This window comes from Mauremys mutica, chromosome 17 (genome assembly GCF_020497125.1).
Source record: "Mauremys mutica isolate MM-2020 ecotype Southern chromosome 17, ASM2049712v1, whole genome shotgun sequence".
Lineage (NCBI taxonomy): Eukaryota > Metazoa > Chordata > Testudines > Geoemydidae > Mauremys > Mauremys mutica.
Genome location: NC_059088.1, coordinates 13,854,804 through 13,879,012, shown reverse-complemented (window position 1 = coordinate 13,879,012; position 24,209 = coordinate 13,854,804). Strand labels below are relative to the sequence as shown.

General features: G+C 58.8%; 2 protein-coding genes across 3 annotated transcripts in view; one reads left to right on the top strand and one right to left on the bottom strand.

The window, feature by feature from the left end:
- The first annotated feature begins 7,454 nt into the window (after nt 1-7,454).
- On the top strand, nt 7,455-15,886 carry LOC123351411 (transmembrane immune signaling adaptor TYROBP). 2 transcript variants are annotated; one of them, XM_044990732.1, is made up of 5 exons: nt 7,465-7,721; nt 12,651-12,671; nt 13,371-13,508; nt 14,821-14,867; nt 15,462-15,886. In XM_044990732.1, exons 1-5 carry the CDS (start codon nt 7,661-7,663, stop codon nt 15,522-15,524), a joined length of 330 nt encoding a protein of 109 aa, XP_044846667.1. In that variant the 5' UTR covers nt 7,465-7,660; the 3' UTR covers nt 15,525-15,886. The 2 variants fall into 2 exon arrangements, with proteins under 2 accessions (XP_044846668.1, XP_044846667.1); XM_044990733.1 differs by lacking the exon at nt 12,651-12,671 and having other exon boundaries at nt 7,455-7,721.
- A 1,092-nt stretch (nt 15,887-16,978) lies between these two features.
- Nucleotides 16,979-24,209, bottom strand: part of LOC123352004 (B-cell receptor CD22-like) — a 32,061-nt gene continuing 24,830 nt past the window's right edge. The window contains exons 15-17 of the mRNA XM_044991688.1: nt 20,937-20,963; nt 20,234-20,371; nt 16,979-18,250 (exon numbers count right to left, since the gene is read on the bottom strand). Of these exons, the coding sequence (XP_044847623.1) occupies nt 18,207-18,250; nt 20,234-20,371; nt 20,937-20,963 (209 nt within the window). The 3' untranslated portion in view covers nt 16,979-18,206. The remainder of the gene's footprint in view (nt 18,251-20,233; nt 20,372-20,936; nt 20,964-24,209) is intronic.

The window sequence follows — 24,209 nt, the reverse complement described above, 5'->3', positions numbered from 1 at the left end:
AGCACTATAATTTTCCAACAACTCCCCCCTTTGAGAATACTCACCAAACCTTTTGGCTGAGTTTTCTCACACTTTGAGGCCAAAAAGCAATGAAGCTCTGCAGAAATATTTACAACTGCTCTTTTAAGCTTAGTCACCCCCAACCCAGGAATGAATGCATGGACGAAAGAGTGGAACCTTGTTCATTTAACAACTAAGGGATCGGGGCACTGACTATAACTCAGGTAGGCATACTTAATGGTTTAATTTCCCAGATGCCTCGGTGAATAATTTAGTCCCATATGCATCCTCCCCATGGACCCGGCAGGATTCGGTATGTGGGAGCCCACATCCACCCTAACCGGTCCATATGCTTGGAAGGAGCACTGTAAATGTACACACTTTCATCCAGAAAGTGTCCAAATATGTTTCCATGACCACAGATCAGATGGTACTCCTGATATGTCTGTAAGGGCAGTGGGTCAAGTCTGGTGCTCAAGATCACTTCAAATGGCCATCAGCTGGTCATCGAGGAAATCCTGAAATTTTAAACATACTAGATCCCACTGCAATACCTTCCCAGCCTCAGTGATATTCAATACCATCTCTGTCAGTAACTTCTGGGTTATAGAACTAAGGGTGGAAATGACATGTAACTCACCAACTTCAGCCTATACTTGGGTTAGCTGAACTTCAGAAATAAGGCTAGTGGCCCTTTCTAGTCGGCCCAATTTCTTATTATGTTCTTGGCCTTTAAGAATATTCCAAATGGCTGCTACACTATTGGCCCCAGCCCACAGGGATCTGGTCAATTCCCTTTCCTTCTATAGGAAATAACCCAGGCTTTTTGTTGTGCTAATCTAATGGCAGCCCCTTGTGAGCAATCTGGGTATGTAAAAGTGATCTGAAAACTGGATAAAGGCAATGTCATTTAAAATCCAATTAGGGAGGGCAATACATACTAAAGGATTTATCCAAAACACAGGGCGCAGCCTGTAGAATAAACCCCAAAATTCAATTAATACCACATTTCCAAACAGGATCCCACAAGTTTCTTCCTGCCAGTGTAGAATTTTTGTTTCTTTACCAGGGTCAGTTCTCAATGTCCTTTTTAGTCAGGAATTCCTGGACTTTGGCAATGTCAGTGGAGTGAGTGTTTTTTTCTTCTTTCCCAAAACAATTGTAGTTTAGCATTTTACAGGGGAGAGATTATCAGCACATCACCCTGTAATGGTTTTTGATTCTTCTAGAAAAGTTCAAAGGCACAGTAGGTCTGTCAGCGGACAAGGGAGAGGTTAGCTAGCACGTCACCTTGTCCTTTTTCCCTGCTGTCCAGAAGCACAGTTGAACTAGAAGAAAGAATAGGCTAATCATATAGGAGAGTTCTCCTGATGTGGACGGGTCTTTTTGCAGTGAGAATCATGGGTCCAAGCAATCAGTCTTTGGCACATCACAGCGGTGTTGGTAGTCAGCAGGACTTAATAAGGGCCGTTCCAGCATGGAGCCAAAGCAGTCTTTCGCTGGAGGTCTTTCACATTGATCCGGTCTTCTCGTTCCATGGAGTGGCAGGGCTGCTAGGGTCTTCGGGTAGTGCGTCTTTACCTGTGTAAAAAGGAAACCTAACACATTGCATTAGTGTCTTTGCAGATTGTACAGCCCCCCTTTTCTGGTTGTTAGCCAAGTGTCCTTGAACGAAGTCAGTGTATCTCTTTTTTTTTTTTTGGACTGAGCTTGCTAGTTAAAGTTTTTCTCATTTAACTCGTTCTTTTTCCTTTTCCCCTTTTTGGCTTCCCTTTTTAACCTACAAAGGAAACTTTTACTTTTTACTTATACACCTTTTGTTAACAATGAACACATACACATTGCTGTTATACAGTACATTAGTCTTATTATTTAATGTATGCCACATATACCCTTCTACTAAAATAACCTTATTACAGAGCTTTGGAACAACAAGCCAGGACAAGCACACCCACTTTGATGAGTTCATTTAATACAAGCTCTAGTTCAATAGCTTCCCACCATCCCCAGCCCTCTGGCTAGAAATCTGAGGTAGCCAGAAGGATCCCATGTACAATATGGGGAGTGGGTTAACTTTTTATGTCCTTGCTTCCAAAGACTGTTAGTATGCAGTTTGGCCAATGCAGTTTTTTTCTTTTACTTAAGAAAATACATAAGACTTTAGTATATCACATTTTTCTGATGTATCCAAACACTTTGTATTTTAAGTTGAACAAAACAAATATCTGCATTTCAATTCAAGCCTTCTGCTTTATTTCAAACCAGACCATCCCATGAAAATATTAATCACAACAATTTGGCTACAAGACAAACACCACAAGACAGAACATAGAACACAAAACTTAATTTTTACTCTGCCAGTAAATCACGATACGTTGAATGCTGTTCAGCTGGCATTAGTTTTCTTTGATTATCTGAAAGACCAAAACAGAGGTCTACCCCTTCTGGGCAGTCAATTATTGCTTAAAATATACAAATACCCTTGTTGATTTCAGGCAAAACAAGGGAATTATCCCATATTGTCTTATATGTGTTTCATAGACAGCCCAGATTTCAGTGGCTTTTACCTTATCAGTTAGATAATTTGCATTAATACAGATGCTTTCTGGCTTGCTTTTTACTTTTAACTCCTGCTTTTAAACACTGAAAGAAAACATCACCACTTATAGTGCCTTAGAGCCTAATAAATTTTCATTTACATAGCACTGTATACATTCTTCAGCTAATTCAACAAAATTGTTCATAGCCAAATGATTACAATCTAATAATTTCTTTGCCTGAATTTATTTACAAACATTTAAAAAAAACACCAAGAACTTTTCTCTTTAGCATTTTTACAAAGTTCAACTACTATTCCCTCCAGCAACTACAGAGTTAACTTTTCACTCTCCTTTAAAAATCACTTGCCCTTCCCTTAAATCACTTGCCTGTCTTCCAACAGCCACTTACCAATTCAAATCACCATTCCAAATATCATTCTGAGTATTTGAAATCCCCATGCTTACACTTACTTTCTCCTTCCTTCCACTAGACCCTCAAAAGTTTCCAACCTGTTCTCCAAGCTCTCTGTCTGTTGCCTGGCCGCCTGGGCCCGATCCTTTTTTTTTTTTTTTTTTTTTTTTTTGGCGCTGAACCGTTTCTTTCATGGGCTTCTGCCCCCACCCTTCTGGTTTTTTTTTTTTTTTTTTCCTAAAACATTTTATTCACAAGACGACCCGAGTCCTCCCTCGTGAGGCTTGCCACCTGGGCAAAACGCATGGCCCACTGGCGTTAACTATTTAATTGCCTCTTGTAGCAAACACACTGCTGTTACGGCATATGCTGAGCACGAATGGTTACATTTTAACAAGTCCCTGAAGGACTGGTACTTGCTTAGCCAGGGCTTCCTTTTCTCCAACTACTCTATTGCCCAGTCCTGCTACGACTGGGGGTAGATCCTTTCACCTGCCACCCTTCCTGGTCAACCAGGGTGGAGAGAGGAATGCTAAACCCTTCTCCAGTTCTCAGACTTACTGCAGCTGAGAATGGGCACACCTTTAATTATGCAATCCTCAACATATAACACCAACAGAACCAAATAAAACAAACATAAAACAACAAGGGTAAAACAAATAGATGGTGTAAATTCTGCAGGGCTCCCCCATTCTCTATTGCTCACCAAACTGTGACAAATTTCTGTTACCAATTATCCCTCATGTCAGGTGATCAAACTGACACTGCAGGACGTTGCAGGAGGATAGAGAAAATACACCATATAACCAAATTTTAAAGCTTCATTAAAATGATAAAACAACAATGGAGAGCGTTGGGAACGCTTCCACATCACTCATAAAAAATACGAATGCCCCATACTTACACATATCCAGACTGGCCACGTCTGTATATAACATTCAGAAAAGGGGAATAGGTGGACGGGAGATTATCCTGTATATAGCTTGTTCAGAATTTCCAACATGCTTCCGCTCTTGGGAAGGCTGTTCTTTTACACCCTGGAATCTCCTGCGGTGTCTCTTTCAGAGATTCTAGTCCAGGTCAGCTACCTCTGGCTTCTCCAGTGTCACCAAGCCACACCAGCACCGGCATCCGTCACAAAGTCAGACTGTTGGATCTCACCAAACAGTTAAGCTTTGCAAATGTAATCTCAGTTCTGTAACTTGTACTGCCTTTGGTTTGCTTGACCTTGAGCATAAAACAACTTTCTCTTTTTATCTCTGGGCGAAGCTGAGTTTTAAATTAACCCGTTTCTAGACAAATTGCTCACACTGTGTCAGAGGCTTTTCTTTGGTGATTAAAAGCTCCTCTGAGATATATGATCTTATCTAGATTAAAGGTACCTTTTAATGGGCATTGTTTAGATGGATCTTCACGCGTATAAAGATTCCAATTCTCTAAATACCTGCAGGTTTTAGAACCATAATGTACGTACATATAATATGCTGGGGTACCCTTAGGGGGTGAGGTGGAATGTTTAGACTGTCCCTTACCCACACGGAAAAGAAGGGGGGGGGAGAGAAGATGGGTTCACACGCTCCTAGACCCGATTACAGTTTTGGCTTCCAGCATACCAATAGAACAAGAAACAAAAGTACCCCTACCAAAAAGAAAAGCCAGCCCTGGGGCTGCTCTAAGTCCCAGTAATTGTTCAGCACGGCCCACGGACTCGTGGAGTTAATGGAATTATTCATTAGCCGTGTCTGAACCTAGGTACCTTAACCAGAAAGCTTTTACCCACACTCACCTTCCTATTTGTGGGTTCCTTTACCATTAGGGGCCCAAGGTCCCAACCCTCACTCTTCGGGGGCGTTAATCCTCAAACCCAGGAGGTAACGCACTTACCACGCCCGGAGTGGCCACGTCTGGCAGGTGGACTCCCCTCTTCTGGTACTGTCTTGCCTCCGTGTCGTTTGGAGTTCTCTATGGAGGGGGCGTAGCCGTCCCGGCCGATTGCGGCGACCCGGAGCTTGAGCAAACCAATAGCTCAAGGTGGCCACTCTCCTGAGCCGTCCTCGGCCGCCGGTCAGCGCCCCCAACAGGGAGAGAAGTCCCATCTGGGGTGCCATTTGTTAGCCAAAAGGGCCCGTTCTCCCCGGAGCTTACCCAATTACACCAAGGAGGCACGGAGGATCAGAGAGACGAGTACCATTATCTTTATTGATCGGTCAGCTGAGCGGGTGCTCTCATCTCGGCTCGTGCCAAAGAGAGAGACACACCTTACATGGCCAGATGGGCCTACCTTTATACCCCGAAACAAACAACTTAGCCTACGTTTGTCTACGTCATTTGGTTGACCTGTAGAACCTGTACATGCATCTATTAGGGGATAATTGGATACGCAGGATACATATATCATTTTGTGGGGGCTACAAGAGACATACAGCTGTTGAGGATACATTTGTCATTCTGAAGGGGACACAAGATACATCCGTTGACCCTTTGTACTAGATACTTTGGATGCATACATGTGAACACAGCTGCATACACTTGGGGAGCCAACATATACTTGGGGAGCCAAACAAAACTGATAAGCGAAATAGCTGACTTAGGTAGATACACGGCCTTCAGTCTAATGAGTTCTGTAAGCTTTCCAACACAGTTTGGACAAGCATAACATAACTTTGGTTTACTCAGGCCTAATACAGAAAGGCTTCATTAGCACTATAATTTTCCAACATAAACAACCTTTTCCCACCACCTGGGGAACCATGCACCACTGAGGGGAAACTGAGGCACCCACCACATTCCCACAAAATGTCAGAAAAGTGCCCCGCTGTCCCAGCGCGTTGCTATAGCTGCATGGCTGTGGTCGTGCGTTGGTAAGATAAGGCTGCAGAGGCAAGTATTTATGCCTTGGTGCACGACTTTGTGTGTGTGCGTGCACGTGCATTGCCATACAGGCGTTTGGGTGGGCAGGTGCATTCATTTGTGTGTTGTGCATTTGCAGAGGGGGATGTGTACATGCAGTTTTCTTGGTGCCTTTGTGAAGAAGATGTGTGCGTGCATCCCTGGGGGGGTATTTTTGTGAGTATATGTGTGTGTATATTTGCAGAGGCATCTGTGCACAAAGGGGTGTGCATTTTTGCACTGTTTTGCACTTGTGTGCATCTGTTTGTGTTGGCAGGTGCATGCATTTGTTCCTGAAGGTGTGTGCACCGATGATGTGTGTTTGCATCCATTGGGGGTGTGCATTTTGTGCAGGAGGGGTGTGGGCATCTGGTGTGTGTGCCTTGTGCATAAGGGGTGTGTATTTTTGCCTGCCATTATGTGTGTATTAGCTCAAACACATTGTGTGTGTATGTGCGTCTGTGGGCATTTGTTTCTCTCCCGTACGTGTGGTGCTTTTGTGCCGGGCTCCATGTGCATGTAGCACGGGTGCGTTGCTTTTCGCATGCACCGACAGGTATTTTGCACGTGTACTGGTGGCTGTGTGCAACCTCACACACGCTTTAGCACTAGTGGGTGTGTTACTGCTCACACCCTTTCTCCTCTGTCCCCCCTCCCCGTGCCACGGACGGGGGAGGGGTGTGGGCGTGGAAGTGGCTGCAGGTTTCCGGTGACCAGGCTCAGTTCCCAAATGGGGAGGGGCTTGGATTAGGCTCCGCCTCCTCTGGGGCAGCGGGGGGAGGGGTGTACAATAATGCAAGGCGCAGTGGGTGTGTGGGGACAGTGCTTGGCAGAATGGGGTGTCTGGGGGAGCAGTGAAGTGTGAGGGTGCAGTGAGGTGCAGTGTGGGAGTGGGGTTCAGTGGGGGTGGGGGGATGCAGTGGAGCACTGTGCAGGGGCAAGGGGGTGAAGTTCCGTGGGGATGGGGGATGCAGTGACTGGTGCAGTGCAGTAGGGTGTGGATTGTGGGGTATAGTGGTGCGGTGCCTTGCAGTGCGGTGTGGGGGTGCAGTGCCCTGTGCAATTAGGCATGGGGGTGCAGTGAATAGTGTAGTGTGGTGATTCAGTGCTCAGCACAGGGAGGGCGCAGTGAGGCATGGAGTGTAGTGGGGTGCAGGGGTGCAGTGCCCTGTGCAGTTTGGCATGGGGCACACTGAGGTGTGATGCAGTGCCTAGCGCAGTGGAGTACAGGGAGGCATGGGGTGCAGTGCCCCGTACAGTGGGTTGCACTGAGACGGGGGTGCAGAGGTGAGGAGGGGGAGGTGCAGTGCCAGGCACAGTCTGGGGGCGCAGTGACCGGTGCAGCGAGGTGCAGTGATGCAGTGCCCAGCGCAGTGGAGTACAGGGAGGCATGGGGTGCAGTGTCCCGTACAGTGGGTTGCACTGAGACGGGGGTGCAGAGGTGAGGAGGGGGAGGTGTAGTGCCAGGCACAGTCTGGGGGCGCAGTGACCGGTGCAGTGATGCAGTGCCCAGCGCAGTGGAGTACAGGGAGGCACGGGGTGCGATGCTCAGTACAGTGGGTTGCAGTGGGGCGGGGGTGCAGAGGATTGCAGTGCGATGGGGGAGGTGCAGTGCCAGGCACAGTGGGGAGGCAGTAGTTAATGCCGTGGTAGGGGCGGGCTGTGCACTGCGGTCTCTCGCTCCCCCACCTCCCCCCGGCCGCATCCCTTCCTCTTTTCGAGGGTTTCCTGTCCGTGCTGTCGCTTGGCTCCGTCCCCAGCACCCGGCCCCTCCCGCAGGGACCCCAGCGCCCGGCAGAGACCTCCGCACCCCAGCACCATGGGACCTCCGGGCCCCCCACCCCTCCACACCCTACTGGGCTTGGCCTGGGCACTGCTGGGTGAGTCTGACCCCCCGCCACAGCTCCCCCAAACCTCCCCTGCATTGCAGCTCCCCCAGATCTATCCCCTCCCCCACAGCCCCCCAGCTATATCCCAGCCCCCCTAGACTCCCCCACCAAGCAACAGCCCCCCAGCACTCCAGAGGAGCGTTGCCCGTGGATGCCCATGGGATGCTGGGGACCCCTCCGGGGCTGGGGGGTATTGGGGGCAGGAATGGTGGTCCCAGCAGGGTCCTGTCTCCTCCTCCACCCTGCCCACCCTCTGCTGTGGGCTTCCCAACCCCCTCTCCCCCCAGGGCCTCCCCTTCTGCACCCCCTGCTGCTTCCCCTTTCCAAGAAGAGACTCAGCAAAGAGCAACACGAAGGGGACGGGCAAGGCCAGGACTCCTGGGTTCTCTCCCCAGCTCTGGGAGGGGGAGTGGGATCTAGTGGTTAGAGCAGGGGGGCTAAGAGCCAGGACTCCTGGATTCTCTCCCCAGCTCTGGGAGGGGAGTGGGGTCTAGTGGTTAAAGCAGGGGAGGCTGGGAGCCAGGACTCCTGGGTTCTCTCCCTGGCTCTGGGAGGGGAGTGGGGTCTAGTGGTTAAAGCAGGGGAGGCTGGGAGCCAGGACTCCTGGGTTCTCTCCCTGGCTCTGGGAGGGGAGTGGGGTCTAGTGGTTAAAGCAGGGGAGGCTGGGAGCCAGGACTCCTGGGTTCTCTCCCTGGCTCTGGGAGGGGAGTGGGGTCTAGTGGTTAAAGCAGGGGAGGCTGGGAGCCAGGACTCCTGGGTTCTCTCCCCGGCTCTGGGAGGAGAGTGGGGTCTAGTGGCTAAAGCAGGGGAGGCTGGGAGCCAGCTAGGAGCAGGAGTGTGTGGGGTTGGGACAGGGAGCCATGGCTCCTGGGTTCCACCCATGCCGGGCCTTGATCAAGTCCCTTACCCTTATCTGTGCCTCAGTTTCCCTTGGCTGAGTGATGTTAATGGGATGTCACAGATGGAGCTAGCAGTGGAAGTGTGGGGGGGGCACAAGCTGTCTGGGTGCCCTGTGGGGCTCAGGCTCCTACTTATGGGTCTCCCCTCCCCCCACACTTCTCTGTATCCTTCCTCCTTCAATCTCCAGCCATAACGTGCTTAAAAATACCCAGCCACAAGACTCGAGCTTCCGGCCGCCTCAGCCCTGGCACACCCTGGTCACATTAATGCAATGGAACCCAGGAGAGCAGGCGCCAAACCCCTCTGCTCTAACCACTAGACCTCACTGCCTTCCCAGAGCCAGGGAGAGAACTCAGGAGTCCTGGTGCCAGCCCCAGGGGTCTATGATACGTAGGGGTCATTGGTACGGTGCCCCAGTGGCATGGTGACCTCAGGGTGTTAGACACAGCCTAAGAGGGAGATTGGGGGGCGGGATCCTGCTGTCCCCCAGTACAAACACAGAGCAGGGGCAGGCCTCAAGCAGAGAAACCAGAGCTGTGAAACTGACCACGGGTGGGGCCTGCAGCAGCTAGGGCCAGGCAAACTGATCGGAAACACTTGCGGGGTGTGTGTGTGTGTGTGTGTGTGTGTGTCACTGCACAGATAGCACATAGGAGCTGAGATCAGACCCCAGCCCTGCCCCCACTGAAGTCAGGGGTGACTCCGGATCAACGCGGGGGAGCTGAGATCAGACCCCAGCCCTGCCCCCGCTGCAGTCAGGGGTGACTCCGGATCAACGCGGGGGAGCTGAGATCAGACCCCAGCCCTGCCCCCGCTGCAGTCGGGGGGTGACTCCGGATCAACGCGGGGGTGCTGAGATCAGACCCCAGCCCTGCCCCCGCTGCAGTCAGGGGTGACTCCGGATCGACCTGGGGGAGCTGAGATCAGACCCCAGCCCTGCCCCCGCTGCAGTCTGGGTGTGACATTGGATCGACCCGCAGGAGCTGAGATCAGACCCAAGCCCTGCCCCTGCTGCAGTCAGGGGTGACTCCGGATCAACGTGGGGGAGTTGAGATCAGACCCCAGCCCTGCCCCCGCTGCAGTCAGGGGTGACTCCGGATCAATGCGGGGGAGTTGAGATCAGACCCCAGCCCTGCCCCCGCTGCAGTCAGGGGTGACTCCGGATCGACCCCGGGGGAGCTGAGATCAGGACAGTCTCGCAGATAGGACCTTCGGAAGGGACTTTGCCCCAGGTCTCACAGTCACCCCGCTGCAGTCAGGGGTGACTCCGGATCGACCCGGGGGAGCTGAGATCAAACCCCAGCCCTGCCCCCGCTGCAGTCAGGGGTGACTCTGGATCAATGCGGGGGAGTTGAGATCAGACCCCAGCCCTGCCCCCGCCGCAGTCAGGGGTGACTCCGGATCGACCCGGGGGAGCTGAGATCAAACCCCAGCCCTGCCCCCGCTGCAGTCAGGGGTGACTCTGGATCAATGCGGGGGAGTTGAGATCAGACCCCAGCCCTGCCCCCGCCGCAGTCAGGGGTGACTCCGGATCGACCCGGGGGAGCTGAGATCAGACCCCAGCCCTGCCCCCGCTGCAGTCGGGGGGTGACTCCGGATCAACAGAGGGGTGCTGAGATCAGACCCCAGACCTGCCCCCGCTGCAGTCGTGGGGTGACTCCGGATCAACACGGGGGTGCTGAGATCAGACCCCAGCCCTGCCCCCGCTGCAGTCAGGGTGTGACATTGGATCGACCCGGGGGGAGCTGAGATCAGACCCCAGCCCTGCCCCCACTGCAGTCAGGGGTGACTCCGGATCGACCCGGGGGAGCTGAGATCAGACCCCAGCCCTGCCCCCACTGCAGTCAGGAGTGACTCTGGATTGACCCCGGGGGAGCTGAGATCAGATCCCAGCCCTGCCCCTGCTGCAGTCAGGGGTGACTCCGGATCGACCCGGGGGAGCTGAGATCAGACCCCAGCCCTGCCCCCACTGCAGTCAGGGGTGACTCCGGATCGACCCGGGGGAGCTGAGATCAGACCCCAGCCCTGCCCCCACTGCAGTCAGGGGTGACTCCGGATCGACCCCGGGGGAGCTGAGATCAGATCCCAGCCCTGCCCCTGCTGCAGTCAGGGGTGACTCCGGATCGACCCCGGGGGAGCTGAGATCAGACCCCAGCCCTGCCCCTGCTGCAGTCAGGGTGTGACATTGGATCGACCCGGGGGGAGCTGAGATCAGACCCCAGCCCTGCCCCTGCTGCAGTCAGGGGTGACTCCGGATCGACCCGGGGGAGCTGAGATCAGGACAGTCTCGCAGATAGGACCTTCGGAAGGGACTTTGCCCCAGGTCTCACAGTGAAGCTGGAGCCGTGTCCGTCCCAGGCGGATGTTAGCGCAGATGGCTGGGGAGGGAACATTGGCATTGGATCAAGGTGCGCCGGGGAGCGATAAGCGAGCCGGGGAGCCGTAGGCGTCTGGAAACGGACCTCGCGGAGCTCGACCGCTCGGCTCGGCCAACAGCCCCATGGCCCATAAGAGCGATTCCCTCCCCTGCCCGCCTCCTCGTGCTAATAATCCAATTTACACAGCAGTCTGGGGCAGATCTGGGATGAGAACCCAGGAGTCCTGGCTCCTGGCCATCCCCCCCAACCACTAGCCCCCACTTCTCTCTCAGAGCTGGGGAGAGAACACAGGAGTCCTGGCGGAGGTGAAAGTAAGCCGGTCTGGTATGGTACGGCATACCAGCAAGAGCCAGTACGCCGTGCTGGACCGCACCGGCTTCCACGGCGGGGATTGAAAGGGCTCAGAGCTCCCTGCCGCTGTGGGCAGCCCAGAGCCCTTTAAATCCCGGCCGCGGCTCTGGAGGCCGGGCTGGGGCCAGGATTTAAAGGGCTCGGGGGCTCCCCTCAGCGGCAGGGACTAGGGACCAAATGGCTGGGCAGCAGTTCTGCAGAAAAGGACCTAGGGGTTACGGTGGACGAAAAGCTGAATATGAGTCAACAGTGTGCCCTTGTTGCCAAGAAGGCTAATGGCATTTTGGGTTGTATAAGTAGGGGCATTTCCAGCAGATCGAGGGATGTGATCATTCCCCTCTACTCAGCACTGGTGAGGCCTCATCTGGAGTACTGTGTCCAGTTTTGGGCCCCACACTACAAGAAGGATGTGGATAAATTGGAGAGAGTCCAGCGGAGGGCAACAAAAATGATCAGGGGGCTGGAGCACATGACTTATGAGGAGAGGCTGAGGGAACTGGGATTGTTTAGCCTGCAGAAGAGAAGAATGAGGGGGGATTTGATAGCTGCTTTCAACTACCTGAAAGGGGGTTCCAAAGAGGATGGATCTAGACTGTTCTCAGTGGTACCAGATGACAGAACAAGGAGTAATGGTCTCAAGTTGCAGAGGGGGAGGTTTAGGTTGGATATTAGCAAAAATGTTTTCACTCAGAGAGTGGTGAAGCACTGGAATGGGTTCCCTAGGGAGGTGGTGGAATCTCCTTCCTTAGAGGTTTTTAAGGTCAGGCTTGACCAAGCCCTGGCTGGGATGATTTAGTTGGGTTTGGTCCTGCTTTGAGCAGGGGGTTGGACTAGATACCTCCTGAGGTCCCTTCCAACCCTGAGATTCTATGATTCTATGGCAGGAGCTCTGGGCCCTTTAAATCCCTGCCCCAGCCCGGCAAAGCTTGGGGTTCTCCCCGGTGGCCGGAGCCCCGGGCCCTTTAATTTTCCCCTGAGCCCCAGGGGGGGCTCCCAGCCACCTCTGCAGCTGGGAGCCCCTGGTTGATTTAAAGGCCCTGGGTCTCCCAGCCACAGCTGGTGCCCCAGGGCCTTTAAATCTTGAGAGGCCACGCCCCTTCTTGGTGAGGCCACGCCCCCTCAGGATTCCTGCAGTACCTGTAAATTACTTTCACCCCTGCCTCCTGGTCTAACCACTAGCTCCCACTTCCCTCCCAGAGCTGGGGAGAGAACCCAGGAGTCCTGGTTCCCAGCTCCCAGCCCCCTCCTCCCCCCACCCATTAGACTGAGGATCCTTTTCTTTGTCTTGCAGGTTCTGTTAACGCACAGAGAGGTGAGGAGCCGCCCCACACCTAGGGGCTGGAACTCGGGGGGCTGGGGGCTGGCCGCGTCCTCTGGCTTGAGGGGGTTTCCAGTTTGGTTCAGTGGCTCTCAGCTGCCCCCCACACTCCCACTGTGCAAATTGTTCCAGTGCCCCTGCCCCACACCCCATTCTGCCCCTGCCCCCCAGCTTGCTTCCCTGCCCCCTGCATCTATACTCCCCACTCCCTGCCCCCCACTGCCTCTACTCCCCCACCCTGCCCCACACCCCATTCTTTCCCTGCCCCCCTGCATCTCTACTCCTCCACCCCTTCCCTGCCCCCCATTGCCTCTACTCCCCCACCCTGCCCCACACCATATTCCTTCCCTGCCCCCCAACTTGCTTTCCTCCCCTCCCTGCCCCCCTGCATCTCTACTCCCCCACCCCCTCCCTGCCCCCACAGCCCTTCCGTGCCCCACCACTCTGGTCTCAGCCTCCTGCCCCAGCTGGCTACCCTCCATTTCATGCCCCCTTTGCCTTCTCTCTCTCAACCCCCACCCCTCCTGGCCCGCTGCTCCCAACCCCCCTCTCCTTCTCTCCCTGCGCCCCACTCCCCAATCTCCTCCCCCTCCTCCCCCACATCCTGCCCCTCCTCCCCCCTCTCTCCTCCCCCCCCGTACCCCACAGATCCCTGGCTCGATGCCCATCTCTCTCTCTCTGCCCCCTGCCCAGATTGCACTGGCTGCCCCCAGCTGAGCGGGGGGCTGATCGCGGGGCTGGTCGTGGGGGACCTGCTGCTGACGCTGCTCATCGCTCTGGCTGTCTACTGCCTGGCTGGCAAGATCCACCACCTCCGGGGGAGCGCACAGGGTACGGCACCGGGGGTGGGGTTGGGGGTCATACAGGGAACGGGGGGTCACCCAGGGGATGGGGCGGGGGATGAATTTGGGGGGTGCACAGGGTATGGGGTTGGGAGTCACCCAGGGGATGGGGTGGGCGAAGGATCGGGGACACCCAGGGGATGGGGTGGGGAGGAATTTGGGGGTGCACAGGGTATGGGGTTGGGGGTCATACAGGGAATGGGGGGCACCCAGGGGATGGGGTTGAGGAGGAATTTGGGGGGTGCACAGGGTATGGGGTTGGGGGTCATACAGGGAAAGGGGGGCACCAGGGGATGGGGTAGGGGCAGAAGTTTGGGCTGCACACGCTAAGGGGTAGGGCGTCGTACAGGGAATGGGGGGCACCCAGGGGATGGGGTTGGGGAGGAATTTGGGGGGTGCACAGGGAATGGGGTTGGGGGTCAACCAGGGAAGGGGGGCCACCCAGGGGATGGGGTTGGGGAGGAATTTGGGGGTGCACAGGGTATGGGGTTGGGGGTCGTACAGGGAATGGGGGGCACCCAGGGTATGGGGTTGGGGAGGAATTTGGGGGTGCACAGGGTATGGGGTTGGGGGTCGTACAGGGAATGGGGGGCAGCCAGGGGATGGGGTTGGGGAGGAATTTGGGGGTGCACAGGGTATGGGGTTGGGGGTCATACAGGGAATGGGGGGCACCCAGGGGATGGGGTGGGGAGGAATTTGGGGGTGCACAGGGTATGGGGTTGGGAGTCACCCAGGGGATGGGGTGGGGGAAGGATCGGGGGCAGCCAGGGGATGGGGTTGGGGAGGAATTTGGGGGTGCACAGGGTATGGGGTTGGGGGTCATACAGGGAATGGGGGGCACCCAGGGGATGGGGTGGGGAGGAATTTGGGGGAGCACAGGGTATGGGGTTGGGAGTCACCCAGGGGATGGGGTGGGGGAAGGATCGGGGGCAGCCAGGGGATGGGGTTGGGGAGGAATTTGGGGGGTGCACAGGGGATGGGGTTGGGGGTCGTACAGGGAATGGGGGGCACCCAGGGGATGCGGTGGGGAGGAATTTGGGGGAGCACAGGGGATGGGGTTGGGAGTCACCCGGGATTGGGGTGGGGGAGGGATCGGGGGCAGCCAGGGGATGGGGTTGGGGAGGGGGCCAGGGACACCCAGGAAAAGTGGGGGCTCCCAGCGAGAAGGGTTGAGTGGGACTGCATGGGAGGGAGTGTCTCTGCTGCCACCTGCTGGCAGGATGGGCCCTGCTCTTTCTGTGTCCGTTTGTCCCTGATCCCCCCCTGCACGCACAGACGGACGTTCATTTCTTTCCCCCCAGCGGAGGTCAAGAAGCCCCCCGCCACTGAGATGGAGTCGCCGTACCAGGTGAGCAGGACCTGCTGTTTCCACTGGCCCCCGCCCCTCGACCCCACAATGTATCACGACCGGCCTTGTCTCAGCCACGTGTCAGGGCCCCGCACTGACCAGAGTGCCTGGGGATTTGCCCTCAGTTACAGCCACTAGCTGGCAGGGATCTCGGCTCCTGACTGCTACGAATGATCCTTGGCACCATCACTTACCCTCCCAGACCCTGCACAGGGAGGGGGCAGGGAAAATAGCATTAGCCCTGTTTGATATGATGGGGAAACCAAGGCACAGATCAGGATGTGATTTGAATTGGTGGCAGAGCTGGGGATAGAACTCAGGAGTCCTGGCTCCCAGTCCCCCCTGCTCTAACCACTAGACCCCACTGCCCTCCCCACGCTGGGGTAGAACCCAGGAGTCCTGGCTCCCAGTCCCCCCTGCTCTAACCACTAGACCCCACTGCCCTCCCCACGCTGGGGTAGAACCCAGGAGTCCTGGCTCCCAGTCCCCCTGCTCTAACCACTAGACCCCACTGCCCTCCCCACGCTGGGGTAGAACCCAGGAGTCCTGGCTCCCAGGAGCCCTCTCTGACGCTCTCCGTTTCTCCTCTTGTAGGAGCTCCAGGGTCAGAGATTGGATATTTACAGTGACCTGAAGAAGTCGGGAGCCAATTATTAATGCCCCGTCTCCGTCCCATGCCCGCTCTGCACCCAAGCGGCTGGTGCCAGGGTGTCGAATCCATGCAGCCTGCGTTGTTTATCTCCGTGCCACCCGCTCTGAGCACCGTTCCGTGCAAACATGCAGCCCCCCTCAATCTGCAGCGTTGATCCCACCCCGCATAGGCGCCGACTCCGTGGGTGCTCCGGGGCTGGGGCACCGACAGGGAAACAGCAGCTCCCCCAACCCGCCTCCCTACCCCAGCTCACCTCCGCCTCCTCCCCTGAGCGCACTGCCCCGTCCTGCTTCTCCCCCCTCCCTCCCAGTGCTTGTGCCGCAAAACAGCTGTTTCGCCCGGCAAGCGCTGGGAGAGAGGAGGAGGAATGCGCCACGCTCAGGGAAGGGGCGGAGCCAGGGTGGGAATTTGGGGAGGGGTCCAATAGGGGCAGGGAGGGGGCGGAGTTAGGGCAGGGCCGGGGCAGGGCCAGGGCGGGGTGGGGGCCGCAAGCTCCCACAGGCGCCAAGTTCTTCAGAGATGCATTTCCTCTCTGCTGGACTCATTTAATCTCCAGTTCAAGTGCCCTGCTTGTGTCCGGGTGAGGGGGTCACAAAGACCCCGACCCTGGTCGTGGTTTTTCGATCTTAACAAAGTTTTTGGACTGGGAATTTCCTTCCTTGCTGGTTTTTCTCCTCAACGTTATTGGTACAATTTCAGCTTTAACAACGTCTTCCCCCAGGGAATTTTCTTAGTCGTTTTTCCTTCACCGACGTTATTGGTACAATTTCAACGTTAGCCACGTTTTTTTTTGCTTGGAAATTTCCTGACTTGCTTTTTTTTTTTCCGTTAAAGTTCTTGGGCTGATGTTCACAAAGTTTTTTGGCTGGAAATTTCCAAAGTTGCTTTTTTGCTTTATGGAAATTCTTTGTCCTGTTTCTATTTAAATGAAATGTTTAGCTTGTGAATGATCATAGTTTTTTCTCTATTCCATTCCGGTTGCTATCACTGGCCCTAGGTCAGTGTTAAAGGTTTTTTGACGGAGGTTTCTGAGTTGCCGTTTTTTTTCCTGGTTAAAGCTATTGGGCCAATTTCCACGTTAACGTTTTTTCGGCCAGGAATTTCTCAGATTTGTTGTTTCTGTTCGTGTGGAAGTGCTTGGCACGATTTCAAGTTTAATAAAGCTTTTTTGCTGAGAGTTTCCTCAGAGGCAGACGCATCTGTTGACAGAACAAGGAGCGATGGTCTCAAGTTGCAGTGGGGGAGGTCTAGGTTGAATATTAGGAAACACTATTTCACTCGGAGGGTGGTGAAGCACTGGAATGGGTTCCCTAGGGAGGTGGTGGAATCTCCTTCCTTAGAGGTTTTTAAGGCCCGGCTTGACAAAGCCCTGGCTGGGATGATTTAGTTGGGGTTGGTCCTGCTTTGAGCAGGGGGTTGGACTAGATACCTCCTGAGGTCCCTTCCAACCCTGGTATTCTGTGATTCTATCTCAGCACCTGGTGAGCCATCACCATGAGGTGTTATGTGCGGCTGTTACCCCGCTGCCTCGCCCCAGAGGTGGCTGCATCTCAACACCGGCTGAGTCATGCCTGTAGTTAAGATGGCTAAAGTGCTAGCGCCCCCTAGAGAGGGAAGGCCCCGTGTCCCATTCCCTGCACCCCTGAGCTAGCCAGACCCAAACCCTGGGATTGGATGGGAGCCGGTGCCCCCAGAGGGGAAAGACCCGGTGTCCCATTCCCCACCCCCCTGAGAGCCAGCCAGTCGCTGCCCTGGGGCTGGATTGGAGCTGCAGAGAACAGGGTGGGGGCTCAGTAGGGGGCGCCGGGCTGCAGGGAGTCGCAATAAAGCACCACTGGAGTCAAAATAAACAGGCCCCATTTGTTTTAATGGGAAAGGTGAAGAGAAGCAGGGAGGTGGCTTCTAGCTCCAAATCCTTTGACGCTTGGGGCTGATGGGGGTCGGGTGGGGGCAGAGGGGGGGTGTCTTGTGTTTCCTCCCCCCATCCCTGGGGGTGGCTGGGTAGCACCCCCAAAAGTTGGCCCTCCCTCAGCGTTAGCCCAGGAGCTCACTGGCTCCCTTTCATTGCCCCCCAATGTGAGCCCCCACCAGCTTCCCCCCCCCAGATCTGGGGTGTCCCTCTGGCAATCGGAGTGTTTCCCCCACCGATCCAGCCCTTCCCCTGCTCGGAATGGAGCTAAATTCTGCACCCCCTGAGCTGATCCCAGAGTCCCCCCTCCAGGGCTCAGCCCCCCTAAATTACAACCCCCCAAAGGGGAATGAGCCCCCAAATCGACTGCCTTTACATTCACCCCCAAACTGGGGAAAGCCCTTGGGATTGGCCATGAAACTGGGAACCCCCGGCTGCACCCAAGCTGGGGCTAGGGCCTGTGATTCTGTCACCCAACAGCAGGGGGCAGTGGGGAGCCAAGAGTCCACCTGCCTGCACCCCAAATCCCTGACCACAGCAGCTCCCCCCGCACCTGGCACCCCCCGTGTCCCATTTCTCACCCCACCCCCTCTGCCGCCAAGCCAGCCAGTCCCCCGACCTGGGACTGGATTGGAGCCAGCGCCCCCAGAGGGGAAAGGCCCCGTGTCCCATGTGTTGGGGCAAGGAAGCGCTGGTATCAGCGGAGAATGTCTATCCCCCGGTGGCGAGGATGGTGGCAGGAGTGGGATCAGCTAGGTACTTGGGGGGGGGGGGAGGGTCAGTTGACTCTTCCAGGCATGTTCATATAAACCTTCTGGTCTTCTACAGAGCGAGACAAGCAAAGAGCATCCGTTAGCAAACAGCCAGTCTGAGTCGGGAGGAGGGGAAATGGCGGCGGGGCAGGGGGTGGGGATCCCGGCAACAGGAGAGGGGGTGGCATGGGGGGATCCAGTGAGGAAGGGGGTGATGTGGGGCACACAGGTTGGTGGGGATCCCAGCAGCAGGGGAGAGGGCAGTAGGCCGGGGGGATCCTGGCAGTGGCAGAGGGGGTGGCATGGGGGGGATCCCGGCTGGGGGGGGAGGGGCAGTAGGCTGGGGGGATCCTGGCACTGGCAGAGGGGGTGGCATGGGGGGGATCCCGGTGGGGGGGAGGGGCAGTAGGCGGGGGGGATCCTGGCAGTGGCAGAGGGGGTGGCATGGGGGGGATCCCGGTGGGGGGGGAGGGGCAGTAGGCCGGGGGGATCCCGGCAGTGGCAGAGGGGGTGGCATGGGGGGGATCCCGGTGGGGGGGAGGGGCAGTAGGCCGGGGGGATCCCGGCAGTGGCAGAGGGGGTGGCATGGGGGGGATCCCGGTGGGGGGGGAGGGGCAGTAGGCCGGGGGGATCCCGGCAGTGGCAGAGGGGGTGGCATGGGGGGGATCCCGGCGGGGGGGAGGGGCAGTAGGCCGGGGGGATCCTGGCACTGGCAGAGGGGGTGGCAGGGGGGGGATCCCGGCAGGGGGGGAGGGGCAGTAGGCCGGGGGGATCCTGGCACTGGCAGAGGGGGTGGCATGGGGGGGATCCCGGGGGGGAGGGGCGGTAGGCCAGGGGGATCCCGGCAGAGGCAGGGGGGGGGGCATGGGGGGATCCTGGCAGGGGGGGAGGGGCAGTAGGCCGGGGGGATCCCGGCAGTGGCAGAGGGGGTGGCATGGGGGGAATCCCGGCAGTGGGGGAGGGGCAGTAGGCCGGGGGGATCCTGGCAGTGGCAGAGGGGGTGGCATGGGGGGGATCCCGGCAGGGGGGGAGGGGCAGTAGGCCGGGGGGATCCTGGCAGTGGCAGAGGGGGTGGCATGGGGGGGATCCCGGCAGCAGGGGCGGCTCTAGGCACCAGCAAAACAAGCTGGTGCCTAGGGCGGCAAAATCTAGGGGGCGTCCCCTGCCGCCGGGGGGGCGGCAGGCTGGGCCGGGGGACCTGCCGCAGTCATGCCTGCGGCAGGTCCGCTCGTCCCGGGCTCCGGTTGAGCTGCCGCAGTCATGCCTGCGGGAGCTTAACCGGAGCCGCGGGAAGAGGAGACCCGCCGCAGGACCGGGGAAGGGCGGCGCAGCGCACCGCGCTGCTTGGGGCAGCCTCATTTCTAGAGCCGCCCCTGCCCGGCAGTGGGGGAAGGGCAGTAGGCCGGGGGGATCCTGGCACTGGCAGAGGGGGTGGCATGGGGGGGATCCCGGTGGGGGGGAGGGGCAGTAGGCCGGGGGGAACCGGGCACAGGCAGAGGGGGTGGCATGGGGGGGATCCCGGGCGGGGGGGAGGGGCAGTAGGCCGGGGGGATCCCGGCAGTGGCAGAGGGGGTGGCATGGGGGGGATCCCGGCGGGGGGGGAGGGGCAGTAGGCCGGGGGGATCCTGGCAGTGGCAGAGGGGGTGGCATGGGGGGGATCCCGGCAGGGGGGGAGGGGCAGTAGGCCGGGGGGATCCTGGTAGTGGCAGAGGGGGTGGCATGGGGGGGATCCCGGCAGGGGGGGAGGGGCAGTAGGCCAGGGGGATCCTGGCAGTGGCAGAGGGGGTGGCACGGGCGGATCCCGGCAGTGGGGGAGGGGCAGTAGGCCGGGGGGATCCTGGCAGTGGCAGAGGGGGTGGCATGGGGGGGATCCCGGCAGTGGGGGAGGGGCAGTAGGCCGGGGGGATCCTGGCAGTGGCAGAGGGGGTGGCATGGGGGGATCCCGGCAGTGGGGGGCAGTAGGCCGGGGGGATCCTGGCAGTGGCAGAGGGGGTGGCATGGGGGGGATCCCAGCGGGGGGGAAGGGTTGGGGCATCTCCCCCCCAACACTCACCGCTGTTGTCCCTGGGTTTGCCGCAGCGTTTGGTGCAGTGATACACCCCGGCGATGAGGAGCAGGGTGAAGACTAGGTCTCCGAGCACCAGGCCGACGATGACGGGCGTCTGGATCTGGTAGCAATCCCCGCACGGCTCTGCAGGAGAGCGGCTGTGAGCCCCATAGCGCAGCGCGGCATTAGGGGCGCTGGGCTGCGGGGAGCGGGGCGGGGGGCTCGGCCGGGGGCGCTGGGCTGCGGGGAGCGGGGCGGGGGGGGCTCGGCCGGGGGCGCTGGGCTGCGGGGAGCAGGATGAGGGGGCTCAGCAGGGGGCGCTGGGCTGCGGGGAGCGGGGCGGGGGGGGCTCGGGAGGGGGCGCTGGGCTGCGGGGAGCGGGGCGGGAGGCTCGGCCGGGGGCGCTGGGCTGCGGGGAGCGGGGCGGGGGGGCTCGGCCGGGGGCGCTGGGCTGCGGGGAGCGGGGCGGGGGGGGCTCGGCAGGGGGCGCTGGGCTGCGGGGAGCGGGGCGGGGGGGCTCGGCCGGGGGCGCTGGGCTGTGCGGAGCGGGGCGGGGGGGCTCGGCCGGGGGCGCTGGGCTGCGGGGAGCGAGGTGAGTGGGTGTGTTTGCTGCCCCCTGCTGGAGGGGCTGAGCCCTGTGCTATGTGGCGGGGCCTCCCCCCCCCGCAGTCCCGCTCTCCGTGGCTCGGCTCCGTCCGGCTTCACTCACCCTGTGCCTGGGCGGAGACGGCGTCTGCTGCGGAGAGAAAGGAAACGGGGCGTGATTCAGCTCCAGCCCCACTTCTACGAGCGTCTGCCCCTGTGCCCCCCTTGTCCCCTGCCCCCCTCAACGCCCCGACGCCCTAGCCCCCCCTTGGTCCCCGCCCCGCCGATCCAGTAACGCAGCAGTTCCCTGGGGGGTTACTCAGTAACGATCAAAAACCCAAGGAAATTCCCTCCCCAAAAACTCCGTTCAGCTGCAATTCAATTGGCTTCTTTCTGCTCCGCCCCCACTGCAGCCCTCCCCCCAGGCCCCCTCACTCCCGACCCACAGCCCCCCCGTCAGCCCAGCCCTGGGCTCCCCCCAGCTCTGCCGGTGTCCCTCACTCCCGACCCACAGCCCCCCCATCAACCCAGCCCTGGGCTCCCCCCAGCTCTGCCGGTGCCCCTCACTCCCGACCCGCAGCCCCCGCCAGCCCAGCCCTGGGCTCCCCACCCCCCAGCTCTGACCCACAGCCCCCCTTGCTGTACAGAGCAGTACCCAGTTTCCTTGCCCAGCTGTGGGGGGCTCTGGCTGTGGATATGTGGGGGCTGAGGGGTGGGGAATGGCCACTCTGTGCGGGGGAGCCGGGTGTGCTCACGACCCCCCTGGGCAGCGTCTGCTGGGGTTCAGCAGCGACGAGGAAGCGAAAGGGACGTTTTGAGACACTTCCCTGTCCCTGCTCCCAGCCTGGGGATTGCACAAGGGGATGTGGCAGCAGCAGGAGCTCGACCGCATCTTCTCTGGGGAGATCTGCCCAACCCCCTCCCTGCTGCTCTCCCTGCCAGGGGCCATCGTCCCCCCCCACACACACACACAATCCCCTCGGGTCACAGCCCGCCGTGCCCACAGCTCCCCCCATCTGTCACTTAGTACAAGGGGATTGTCCCCAGAGCCTGGGAGCCCGAACTCCTGGGTTCCCCGCAGTGTTGCCAGTGGAGAGGGGTCTAGTGGATTAGAGCAGGGGCGGAGGGGTTGGGAGCCCGGACTCCTGGGTTCTCCCCACTGCTGCCAGCGGAGCGGGGTCTAGTGGGTTACAGTGGAGGGGGTGGGGGCTGGGAGCCGGGACTCCTGGGTTCTGTCCCCGGCGCTGGGAGGGGAGTGGGGTCTGGTGGTTTAGAGCAGTGGGCTGGGAGCCCGGACTCCTGGGTTCTCCCCACTGCTGCCAGCGGAGTGGGGTCTAGTGGATTAGAGCAGAGGGGGCGCGGGCTGGGAGCCCGGACTCCTGGGTTCTCCCCACTGCTGCCAGCGGAGCGGGGTCTAGTGGGTTACAGTGGAGGGGGTGGGGGCTGGGAGCCCGGACTCCTGGGTTCTGTCCTAGGCGCGGGGAGGGGAGTGGGGTCTGGTGTTTTAGAGCAGGGGGGCTGGGAGCCCGGACTCCTGGGTTCTCCTCACTGCTGCCAGCAGAGTGGGGTCTAGTGGATTAGAGCAGGGGCGGAGGGGTTGGGAGCCCGGACTCCTGGGTTCTCTCCCCAGGCGCCAGGTGGACACTCACCAATGAGGAGGCAGAGGAAGGGCAGGGCAGGGCCCCACATGACGAGCTCGCCCCGGGCAGGCCTCCGGGCAGCACCACCGGCGCTCAGCCGCTCTCCCCTCCGGCAGCGGCCAGGCGATTGCTACACGTTTGTGACGTCCCACCTGGGGCCCAGCACCCGCCACAGTCACCCACATCCGGGGCTGGAGCACGGCCCAGGGAGCCCAGGGCAAAGACACACAGGATGTGGGGGAGTGGAGAGCGCAGGGGCTGAGTCACATTTGCCAGTCACATTTGCCAGCCCCCCCCTGCTCTAACCACTAGACCCCCCTCCCCTCCCAGAGCCAGGGAGAGAACCCAGGAGTCCTGGTTCCCAGCCCCCCTGCTGTAACCCCAGACACCAGCTGAGGGTCTGGCCCCATTGACTCCAACGGGGATCCGGCCCATTGCCGCCCACTGGGCTCTGCCAGTCTCTCCTCGCACCGCGTGAGCGGAGCCCTCGTGCCGGCTGGGAGCAGGTTTCTGTTTACAAACTGTCTCCCCCGAACACGCCTCACTCGGCTGGCTTTGAAATTCACTGTGATCCTTCGCCCGCCTCCCTCCCCGCCCCGTCCCAGACACGCCCTGGCGCTGAGCGGGAGCCCCCGCCCCTCGGACCCTTCACCTGCACTGTGGACAGAACCTGGGGTTTATGCACCGTTACTGCCCCTTCACCCTTGGGCTCACCCCATGGCAAGAGAAAACCCCCTGCTCCACTGCGGACACAACCTAGCCCACGCAGCGCTCCCATGAGACACGCCAGCTCTCGCAACATACGTGTGCGCCTCTTTCCCCTGACGCCACAACCAGGCAGGGGGCACAGAGAGTGGCTCACAGACACTCCCCAAGGAGTGCAGCCTCCCCCCCCAAGGTCAGCCCATGCCCCAGTCACATCTCTGCCAAGCTGCTCCAACCAACCAACCCACCTGGGGGCAAGGTGACCAGAGAGCAAGTGTGAAAAATTGGGACCCTTTTTTGTTTGTGGGTGGGTGGTGGGGTGTGGTGTGGTGTGGGGATAATTGAGCATTTAAGACAAAGTCCATAATACTGGGACGATCCCGCTGTTGTCGGGATGGCTGGTCACATCCCCAGGGGGCAGAGTTAAGGTTACCTGGCTGTAACCTAGGTGGAGGGGGAGGGGAGGGGAGGGAAATCAATCCACTCCCCAGTTCTGTGCTACAGAATTCCTCTTGCCGGCTCTAAACTACTTATCTGCACAAGCCACGAATTTCTGTCCTCGCCCGAGACTCCGGCCGGATTTTCGATAGCAACCCTTGAAATCCGACAGGTGGTGACTATACTAGGAGCCGCTTCCCCTAGGCATCCCCAGAAGACAACTACCCACCCCCCACCCTCCCAGAATGGCCTCTTGCTACGTAACTCGCCAGCGATCACCCCCGCACCGTAGCCAGCCCAGCTAGAGGCTGGGGATTTGCCTTTCCAATGCAGAATAAGCCCTACACTAGAGCGATTTCTGTCACCCTCCATAATACGGCCTGGGATGGGGACTCCGGAGAGTCGGAGCTCTTCTGCTTTCACCTACGCTCACCCGGGGCGTTCTACTGACCATTAAATACAGCGTCACTCCTGCCCCTGAGCCGACTGGCCCAGCACCCGCGCTCTTGAGGGCAGAGATGTCGTCAAAGGAGAAAAACCGGGCCATGCGTGTCACGCCCTGTCTCGGCCCCGCTGACGTGTCGCCTCCTGAAGCCGGGGGTCGCCGGCCTGCA

Bases quoted from the DNA above. Each gene is read 5' to 3' on its own strand.
- LOC123351411 (XM_044990732.1), top strand. From the start codon at position 7,661: ATGGGACCTCCGGGCCCCCCACCCCTCCACACCCTACTGGGCTTGGCC. The intron at 12,672-13,370 runs GTGAGGAGCCGC...CCCCCTGCCCAG, and splicing joins TTCTGTTAACGCACAGAGAG to ATTGCACTGGCTGCCCCCAG. The intron at 14,868-15,461 runs GTGAGCAGGACC...CTCCTCTTGTAG, and splicing joins AGATGGAGTCGCCGTACCAG to GAGCTCCAGGGTCAGAGATT.